General features: G+C 59.9%; 1 protein-coding gene across 3 annotated transcripts in view; it reads left to right on the top strand.

The window, feature by feature from the left end:
- The first annotated feature begins 665 nt into the window (after positions 1 to 665).
- Pip5k1c (phosphatidylinositol-4-phosphate 5-kinase type 1 gamma) overlaps positions 666 to 10,397 on the top strand; it is a 28,594-nt gene continuing 18,862 nt past the window's right edge. For 2 of the 3 annotated variants that reach the window (XM_052747030.1, XM_052747029.1), the window contains exon 1: positions 667 to 839. In XM_052747030.1, the coding sequence (XP_052602990.1) occupies positions 746 to 839 (94 nt within the window). In that variant the 5' untranslated portion in view covers positions 667 to 745. Of the gene's footprint in view, positions 840 to 10,397 lie in introns of all 3 variants that reach the window. The other variant, XM_052747028.1, reaches the window with a different exon arrangement.

Here is a 10,397-nt window from a genome sequence, read left to right as displayed (position 1 = left end):
TAGAATACATGAGTCTCTGCCTCAAAGAAATTTACTATGTATATTAGTTAAAATGTTCTTTACTGCTATAATTTTGTCACTTTACAATATAACGTAAATCATCAATATAAATAAAAATAGATTATATTGCAAAGTAATATAATTTTTTTAAAAAAAAAGACAGGATGCACTATGTAGCCCTGGCTGGCCTAGAACTTGCTGTGTGGACCAGGCTGGCCTTCTGTCTGGTTTACAGTTTTGCTATCCGCGCGGGGCGCTCCTGAGCCTCACGTCTAGGCCCCGCCTCCGATTTCCGATTGGTTGTACAGGGCTCTAGGCCTCGCCCCCTCTCTCCGCCCCTGCAGCCTTCCGTCCTTCCCGCTGGGGACGCTTGGAGGCGCTAGTGAGTCATGCTTCCCCTTAGCCCCGCCCCTCACCGATCCTTGATTGGTTAGGCTCCGCCCCCTGCCGGAGCCCCTCCCTCCGCCCCCGAACTGCACGTGAACACGAGCCCTCCCGGCTCCGGACGCCTGGGGGCGCTCTCGACGCCCGCGAGTGGGCGCCGCCCTAAGCCCCGTCCCCGTTTCTGACTGGTTCGGCCGTCCGCGTCCGCGCCAGGCTCCGCCCCGGCCACGCCCCCGCGCGCCGGCGCCCCTCCCTCCGCCCTGTGGTGCCGGCGGCGGCGCTTGTTGTTCAGCGGCGGCGGCCGAGCTCGGGCGCATCCTCGGGCCCGCCGCCGCCGCCGCCGCCGCCGGAGCGCTCGGCCATGGAGCTGGAGGTGCCGGACGAGGCGGAGAGCGCCGAGGCGGGGGCCGTGACGGCGGAGGCGGCCTGGTCCGCGGAGAGCGGGGCGGAAGCAGGTAAGCCCGGTCCCTCCCCCCGTCGCCGCGGTGCGCTCGCCCCGCTCCCCCTCCGCGGCGCGGTGGCCTCGCCCGCTCGCCCGGCGCGGCGCTGCGGCCCGCCGGGCCGTCCCATTCGCCCGCGCCGCGCGGGGGTGCGCGCGCCCTCCCATTCCGGGCGCGGAGGGGGAGTCGGCGCTCGGGCCGGGAGGCTGCGCCGCCCCGCCCGGGGACACGGGGTCCGCGGCGCCCGGCCCGTTTTAAGGTCCTCGGGTGACACGGTCGCTTCGCAGACGTGCGTGGGTGCGGCTCTTTATCCTGGCAGCCTGCGGAGGGAGCGAGCCCCGTTCGATGCATGCGGTCGCGGGCATGGGGTCCTCTTGCTGCGGTGCTGGGCCAGCCCTCCACGCCTGCCCCTTTGGGTGTGTGGAGAGTGGCCTGTCCACGGCGTGGGAGGCTGGGGCACCCTGTTCTAGTGGGGGGACCCCACCTGCGGGCCCTCCCTGGCCGGGAAGGGCGAAAATGTCCTCCATGCGACCCCCTTTCTGGGGCCACCGTGCTGGGCTGTCAGTCTTGCAAGTGTCACCTTCTGGCCCCTCCCTGCTACACACCGCCGACCACCCATTTGTGGGCCTCAGTCTACCTCTCTCTAAAACGGGGTGTGGGGGCAGAGGAATGATGTTGAGGTGGTTTCTCCATCCTGGCTGCGCGAGCCGATGTCCTGTCAACCCCAGACCTCCCAGGCCCTTCTCCCTGGACCCTGGCTGCCACGCTAGCGTGGCCCGTGGGACCCCCCAGCTTCCTCACGTCCCCTTTCCTGCCACGAGCAGCCTCCGTGCGTGTGCGTTCCGCAGGCAGGGCCGTATGCACGGCTGAGAACAGAACGCTCCCTTCTCCATCGAGGTCACGGGAACTTTCTGGATTCACAGAACGCTAGGCTCCTCCAGCAGCATCCCATGGCAGACCGCGCGCTGTGGTCTCGGTGGACTCACACAGGCATCCAGGGGTCCCCCGAACGAGCTGTCCTTATCGGAGACCAGGAAGGGAGGAAGAGCCAGGCAGCCGGTGGTCCCCGGCCGCGGGCTGCCATCTGGAACCCAGTGGTAGTGAGCCGGCTTCCTGCCACCTGCCCCTCCTTCTCCACTGTCACTCGGTGTCCTGGCGCCTCAGTCCCTTGCCCTGCTGGGGGAATTGTGTGGGGGACAGCAGGGTCGTTCTCACTGTCCGCCTTCTGGCCTAGTGTGGCCATAAACCTGATAGTTCTAGGTGCTCAGGTCCCAGGGCGGCCTCAGGGCAAACATTCCCTCCCCGTGGAGCCTTGGGGACGAGAAGCTTCCACAGGGTCTGTCTCTGAACTCTGGACAAACCTGACTCCAGACCCCCAGGGGCTGTTCCTCCCGGAAGTCCTTCTTCCTGACTGGAGTCCTGCTAAGCCAGTCATTCACACAGAATCCCGCAGCTGCCGTGTGTGGGTCCCAACCTCCAGTCCAGCTCTTCAGGGTGCCCCCAACTATAAAATGGGGAGCACCCCAGCCCTGACCGCCTTAAAGGAGTCAGTGTTGTTGGTTAGCATTTCTTTACCACCCCATGTACCACCGCCCTCCGCTGTGGCCCATTCTGTCGGCTTCCGTCTGTTAAACATGTGAACACAGTGTACATGTCCAGGGTTGGTGCCGTCTGGTCATGGGGGGCTGGGGGTTGGGCTGGAGGTCAAAGGCAGGCAGAGCGAGGCCTCCCCTGGTTCTTCCCGGAAAGGCTGAGTGCTCTGGGTGCCCTCTCCCCTGCTGCCTGGCCAGCCAGTCTGCTATCTGCTCTGGTAATTTCCATCAATCTGATGGGACGCTAACCTACCTCTGTGCTGTTTAGAATCCAGTTACATTAAGGACTCCTTGCTCCAGAGGCCTGGCCCCAAAACTGGCCTGCCTCATGTCTTCCCGTGATTGCTGGGGTCCCTGGGTGGTTTGTGGGCTCATGGCCTGGCTTGGGAGGCTGGGTACTCGGCACGTGGCTTGGTGACCTGCCTGGACTATAGTGTGAGCCTGTTCCTAAACCTCATAGTTCCCAGCCTGCCACTGCCTCCTCCCCCATCCAAACTGGCGGCGAATTATGTCAGCGCTGCTTCTAAAATCACCCCAGAGTCTGCCCACGTCTCCTCCACCCTCTGCCTCCACCTGGTCCAGCTCCATCGTCCTTCGTTCGCTTCCCCCAGCTCTCCCGCTCCAGAAGGAGCCTTCTGGAGCCCCGTGAAAACTGACTCAGGGCCCTCCCTCTGCCCGCAGCCCTGCCCCCTCCCCTCCCGCCCCCTCCTCTGTCTCTGCCCCTGGCTCTCTCGGCTCCTCCAGTAGCACAGCACCAGGACAGGGTGGCATTCAACAGGTGCGCCGTGACTGCCAAGGTGTGCCGCGGTGATCCGTGCCATGCCAGGTGTAGCAGGAAGAAGCGGTGACCTCAGCGTCAGGGTCAAAACTGTTGACCTTAGAGACAAAAGGTTTGGTCAGGTCTTACCCTAGGTGTCATATTGAGATCCTACAGTTGTGTGACCGCTGCCTCAGTCTACCCAGTGGAGAGAGACTCTGGGGCGCTTTCTCGGTTAGACTTCTGGGGTCAGGGTGCTGATGTGCACAGGAGCAAGGTAAGGCCTGGGACCCGGGCTGGACTAATTGCGGCCCCCATGCTAGGTTATGTTGATAAAGTGTTTTGGTTTTGGTTTTGGTTTTTTGAGACAGGGTTTCTCTGTGTAGCCCTGACTGTCCTGGAACTCTGTAGACCAGACTGGCCTTGAACTCACAGAGATCCGCCTGCCTCTGCCTCCCAAGTGCTGGGATTAAAGACGTGCGCCACCACCGCCTGGCAATAAAGTTTTATCAGTACAAGGCGGTGCCCATCATCCCACAGGCTGCCGCAGCTGCTCCCTGTTCAGTTTCCGGGCCAGCAGCCTCAGTTGGGACTGCTGGCCACACAGACCGCACGGCCTCAGCTCGCTTCCCCTGGAAGGCGTTTGCAGAGACTAAAGTTGGAGCACATTAGATAGGGGCCAGCCGTGAAGGTGACATCAAGCTGGGACCTGAAGGAGAAGCAGCTGCCCCAGCAGGGGATTGGTGAGCAGAGCCCTGGCTCCACCCCAGCACTGCATAAGCCAGGTGTGGGGTGCCTCTGTCATCCCAGCACTCGGGAGGTGGAGGCGGAGGGTCAGGAGCGTGCTGGCAACCCAGTCCTCTCCTCTACCTTGTTGGTCCTGGAAGTGGAGCTCAGGGCCTCAGGCTTGGCGACAAGCTCCTCCCCCCCCCACTGAGCCGTCTTGCAGGCCCAGTGCCGACCTATCTTGAGGAGGTCCAGCTGTACCAGGTTGGCCAGGGCTGCGATATCAGGGCTTGTGATGACCAGGGACAGCGTCGGGGCTGCATGGCTGGGGCTGGCCTGGAGTTCTTGCTCCGTCCAGGAGGCAGGGAGCCAGCCGGTGCAGAGCCGCGAGCTGTCTGTGGTCATGTATATGTGCTGCAGGTTTGGGGATCCGGGATTTGGCAGCTGGACTTGATTGAGGCCACACCAACCTTGGTCATGGGCAGCTGTGTCTCTTGAAAATAATGTGGTGGGTGCTTAGGGATATGTTGAGGTCTCTGGTGGGTCGTGAGTGGACCAGGAGTCAGTGGCCCCTGTACCTGGTGACCGTGCAGGTGGGGACCCTGCGTGGGATTACCCTGAGCCGGGAATTAGCTCAGAGCTGCCACAAAGCCACGGCCTCATGGGCTGACAGACCCTGTGCCACCACAGGCCTTCAGGGGACTTGACTCCTAACACTTCCTGTGTGTCCATCTGTGTCCGGGTGAGGGGGAGCAGGATGTGGGGCACAGGTAATCCCCAGCCTGCAGTGACAGGGCACTGGGTGGAGGCAGGGCATGGCGTGAGTACTGAGCAAGCTTTGGATCTAGCCTGGTTCTGAGGGTGCTGGGGTCCAGGTGGCTCACCACAGGCTGTCGACCCGGCTTGGGGAGCTAATCAAAGCCAGGCCTGCTGTGAGGAGGGGACCCGTGGGCTCAGCGGACTGGGTTCATGCAGGGGCTCAGCTGCGGCCACTCCACCTGATTCCCGGCCTGATGCCACGCACTGTTTTTTGTTTGGTAGCTTCTTGCCACGGTGGTCCTGTCACCGTCACTGCGCTCCCATCTCACCTCCCTGTTGCTCACCTCGATGCACCGCCTTTGGTCCTGTGCCAGTCACAGGTTGGCCTCGTTTTCTGGAAACTGCATCTTCCCTGCTTCCCATTGTGTTGTCTTTCGTTGGTTTGTAGGAGCTCTTTGTATATTGCGGACCCTTCTCTTTCCTCTGTGACGCCAGTGTGTGTCCCATCGCTCTTCTGGTGGCTACTGACCATCAGCAAATTTTAGTTTTGCTCTTGTCAAGTGTGTCCATCTGTCTGTCCCCAGTTTGACATCATGGATAGAAATTTCCCATCCTGAGGTTTCTACTCTTCGAAGTTCCCTCTTTGTGTTTTGTTTTGGTTTCATGTAGCCCAGGCTAGCCTCAAACTCACTGTGTAGCAGAGGATGATCTTAAACTTCCAATTCTCCTGCCTCTACCTCTTGAGTGCTGGGTGACAGGTGTGCACCACCACACCTGGTTCACGTGATGCTGAGGACGGACGGACGGAGCCCAGGGCCTGGTGCATGCTCTGCCCACTGAGCCCTAGCCCCACTTTCTTTTTTTTTGGGGGGGAGGGGTGTCTTGTAACCCAGGCTGGCGACACAGAGCAAGAGAAATGACCAGGACTCCTACCTGGCTAGACACTGCCTAAGGGGGACGCAACCACCTGGCCACGTGTCCTGGTGGGCACAGCCTGGCGCCCCACCTGGGACTTGGCTGGTAGTCGCTTTGCCCGACACAGCTCTTCATGGCAGACGCTGGAACCTTCTCTCCTCTCTCCATCGCTGGCCCTGAGTGTTGTCCCCACTGCCTGGGGACCTGTAGGACTGTGGGTGGCCCGGTCCCTGTCTGGCCTGGCTTCCTGTTTACCGCAGGAGCTGACCAGCAGGGTAGTTTGTCTTGTGTGGTGGGAGGCCGAAGGGACAGTCACCCTGGAGAACAAGGGCCATGGGGTCCCTGTGCCCACCCAGGCTTGCACCCGTCCCACCGCCCCACCACACCCCTGCCCTGATGGGCGGGCCCCAGCGGGCCCCCAGAGTTCTGTGGTGTGTGTGGCAGCCTCCACCTCTCCCGCCACAGCCACCTCGTGATTTCCTCTCTCTGTTCCAGAGAGGTGACGCGAGTTCCCAGGACAGCTGGCGGCTGAGGAGAGGAAGTGCAGCCCAGGCCTGCCCAGCCTCCAGGCCGCATGGGGTGTCCCTGTGTGCTTACAGGTCACCGACCTGCCACCTTGAACATTAACAAGGTTGACATCTGCACTTGGGGCCTCTCAGCTCTGGTGAAATTCACACGCGGTTGGCGTGCTCAGCCGTTAGTCCACAGCTCACGTAATAGTTCCTGTCGCCATCCTGCCATCCGTGGAGTAGCTGGCGATCACGTGTGGTGTGTGTGCCAGGGTGTGTGTGGTGGTCCAACTCTGGGTCACGTCTCTCCTTTTGTGTGGGTTCCAAGGATTGAACTCAGGTCCTCGGGCATGTGCACCTTTACTTACTGCTCTGGTGGTGTTTATATATCGGAACTATGCAGTCTCCATCTCTGTCTCCTTCCAGAACCTTCCATCACCCCATCCCCTCTTTAGCACCTCCTGGGAACCCATGAATCCAGTTCCTGTCTCAGGGCGGCCTCTACTGGAGCACATGCCCTGTGACCTTCGTGTCCAGGTCCCTCCACACTGGGGTGTCAGAACCTTGCTCCTGTTCACGGCTGAGTAATACTCCATTTGGGGATAAATCACGCTTTTGTACCCTTCCTCCTGTAGGCAGATGTCCATTGCTTCCCTAGCCTTGGCTGTTTCGGGTGCTCCTGTAGGGAGTGTGTGCACAAGGTTTTGGGTGGACCAAGCTGTTCACTTCCCCTGCTGGCTGCCGGAGGGTGGATTCGCTGAGTCACTGAGAAACTGTGTGTCCGACTGAGGACAATTCAGGCTCATCCACAGCGGCCGGATACTTCTCTCTCCCTGCCAGCTGCAGGTGGCTTCCCATGACCAGCTTAGCTGACGTTGGTGATTGTTTTTAATTTTTAATATTCCATATGTACTTCTCATTTGCTGCCCCATGGTTGTTGAGGCCAGAGGTCAACTTACAGGAATCACTTTTCTCTCTCTGCTGTGTGGTCCTGGGATTGAACTCAGGCCATCCAGCTTGGCAGCAAGCACCTTCGCCCACTGGGCCCTCCCACCGGCCCACATTGCCTGTTTTCTGACTACAGCCTCACTAGAGGGCACGAGGCGGCATCTCATTGTGGGTTGTTTCATTGTTTATTTATACGTGTGTGCACATGTCTGCGTGGGTTTGTGGCCAGTGTGTGTAGGGCGCCACGGGTCCCCTGGAACTGAAGTGGTAGGTGGTTACAAGTCGTGTGGGTGCTGGGAATCCACTTGGGTCCCCTGGAAGAGCAGCCAGTGCTCTTGACCACCATGTCACCTCTTCAGCCGTCGTCATTGTGACTGTCCCTTCTCTCTGTGTTCTGGACAGGGTCCTCATTGTGTAGCCTAGGCTGGCCTTGATCTCCCGAGAGCCATGAGGACAGGCAGGGGCCGCCGTGTCTTCTGTGGAGCGGGAACCGGGATGTCATGCATGGCCTCTGAGTCAGCACCCCCTGTGGGTGGGGCCGCTCCCCTCTGCAGAGGGTTTTTTTAATCTTCAAATGGGCTAGCGCCTGCTAGTGTCCCTGAGATGAACTCTGAGCTGGGAGGTGGCCGTGAGTCCTGCCGTGGCTCACCCTGCAGGAACCAAACAGCAACAGGAGAGAGTGACGAGGTCACTGAAACCGAAGGGACCGTCCCTGAGAGCTGAGCCCCCCGCAGTGGGCAGCACAGAGGTGTGGGCTGTGCAAATGTCCTGTGGCAGAGACCCTGGCTCGGGGCGGTGATGGGGACAGCATGTGGCGGGCAGCAGCCATCAAACGTGAGTTCTCCTTCAGCCAGAACCAGAATGCCCTGGCGTGGAGTCTCTGCCCCCAGGGAGGGTTTGATCATCAGAACCTCCAGAACCTCTGGGGAATGAATAGATTTGGGCTGTGGAGCGGCGGCCTCCTGGGCAGCAGCGGACCCTTGTCCTGTCCCTCCACCTGTCCTGTGATCCAGGCCTCCAGTGCTCAGCTCCCCACCGCCACTCTGACCTGTTTTCTCGAGAACATTAAACCAGGGTCCTCAGCCTCCCCTAGTCCTCAGATAAAATCTGAGGTGAGGCAGAGTGTTCTCCTGGCTTGCACTGCCCTCAATCCCAGCCTGGTCTACACAGTGAGACCCTGTCTCAACATCCTCTCCTTGCCTACACACCACAGGAGACCATCTTACGCTGTAGCCCAGGCTAGCCTGAAACACGTCATCCCCCTGCCTCAGCCTCCCTGGTGGACATGGGGCACGATGCCTGCCTGAATTCTTCCTTTCTGCCTGTCGGAGCTGTCAGTGGTGCATTGGTGGGCACAGCTGCTCTGGGGCCCGTGGTGTGGAGTAAAGAGTAACCGGCAGAGCGGGCAGGCGTGCCCTCGCACGAGGGTCCAGGCAGTGGCTCCGCCAGGATTTGGAAAACTCGCTTTATTTGTGACCTTGAACCCTTCCTGTTCCACAGGACTCAGTTTTTCAGCAGGTGGGTGACAGGACACACCAGCAATGTGGCGACTTGCTCACCAGGGAAAGGTGGTCGCCCATGGGAGACACCGAAGCTTCTCTTGTGTGAGACAAGGTCTCGTGTGGCCCAGGCTGGCTCAAGGTGACCATGTAGCCAAGGATAGCCCTCCTGATCCTGAACGGTAGCCAAGTAGATGAACTCCTGGCCCCCCTGCCTCTACCTCCCTGTGCTGGGATGACAGGCTTGGGCCACCAGCTCAGCAGTGTGACATCCAGCTCACCACAATCCCCCTGCCTCAGCCTCCAGAGTCCTGGAAAGATGGATGTCACCACCAGTTCTGGTCACTTCCTTACCTGAGATATTCTTTCTCCACCCCTTCCTCCTCCATCTCCTCCTCCTCCTCTGTTCCCTCCTCCATCCCCTCCTCCTCCACCTCCTCCTTTACCTCCTCTATCTCCTCCTCTTCTATTGTCTCCTCCTCCATCACTTCCTCCACCTCCTCCATCTCCTCCTTCACCTCCTCCATCTCCTCCTCCACCTCCTCCATCTCCTCCTTCACCTCCTCCACCTCCTCCATCTCCTCCTTCACCTCCTCCATCTCCTCCTTCACCTCCTTCACCTCCTCCACCTCCTCCATCTCCTCCTTCACCTCCTCCACCTCCTCCATCTCCTCCTTCACCTCTTCCATCTCCTCCTCCACCTCCTCCATCTCCTCCTTCACCTCTTCCATCTCCTCCTCCACCTCCTCCATCTCCTCCATCTCCTCCTTCACCTCCTCCACCTCCTCCATCTCCTCCTCCACCTCCTCCATCTCCTCCATCTCCTCCTTCACCTCCTCCACCTCCTCCATCTCCTCCTTCACCTCCTTCACCTCCTCCACCTCCTCCATCTCCTCCTTCACCTCCTTCACCTCCTCCACCTCCTCCACCTCCTCCACCTCCTCCATCTCCTCCTCCACCTCCTCCATCTCCTCCTTCACCTCTTCCATCTCCTCCTCCACCTCCTCCATCTCCTCCATCTCCTCCTTCACCTCCTTCACCTCCTCCTTCACCTCCTCCTTCACCTCCTTCACCTCCTCCACCTCCTCCATCTCCTCCTTCACCTCCTTCACCTCCTCCTTCACCTCCTCCACCTCCTCCATCTCCTCCTCCACCTCCTCCATCACCACCTCATCCATCTCCATCATTTCCTCCTCTTCCATCTCCTCCTCCTTTGCCTCCTCCACCTCCTCCATCTCCTCCTCCTTCACCTCCTCCTCCATCTCCTCCTCCTCCATCTCCTCCTCCACCTCCTCCATCTCCTCCTTCACCTCCTCCACCTCCTCCATCTCCTCCTTCACCTCCTCCATCTCCTCCTTCACCTCCTTCACCTCCTCCACCTCCTCCATCTCCTCCTTCACCTCCTCCACCTCCTCCATCTCCTCCTTCACCTCTTCCATCTCCTCCTCCACCTCCTCCATCTCCTCCTTCACCTCTTCCATCTCCTCCTCCACCTCCTCCATCTCCTCCATCTCCTCCTTCACCTCCTCCACCTCCTCCATCTCCTCCTCCACCTCCTCCATCTCCTCCATCTCCTCCTTCACCTCCTCCACCTCCTCCATCTCCTCCTTCACCTCCTTCACCTCCTCCACCTCCTCCATCTCCTCCTTCACCTCCTTCACCTCCTCCACCTCCTCCACCTCCTCCACCTCCTCCATCTCCTCCTCCACCTCCTCCATCTCCTCCTTCACCTCTTCCATCTCCTCCTCCACCTCCTCCATCTCCTCCATCTCCTCCATCTCCTCCTTCACCTCCTCCTTCACCTCCTCCTTCACCTCCTTCACCTCCTCCACCTCCTCCATCTCCTCCTTCACCTCCTTCACCTCCTC

Source organism: Peromyscus californicus, unplaced genomic scaffold (genome assembly GCF_007827085.1).
Source record: "Peromyscus californicus insignis strain IS unplaced genomic scaffold, ASM782708v3 Scaffold_1__1_contigs__length_55948999, whole genome shotgun sequence".
Classification (NCBI taxonomy): Eukaryota; Metazoa; Chordata; class Mammalia; order Rodentia; family Cricetidae; genus Peromyscus; species Peromyscus californicus.
Note: the sequence above shows the minus strand (reverse complement) of the source record. Positions and strands in the feature narration are given on the sequence as shown.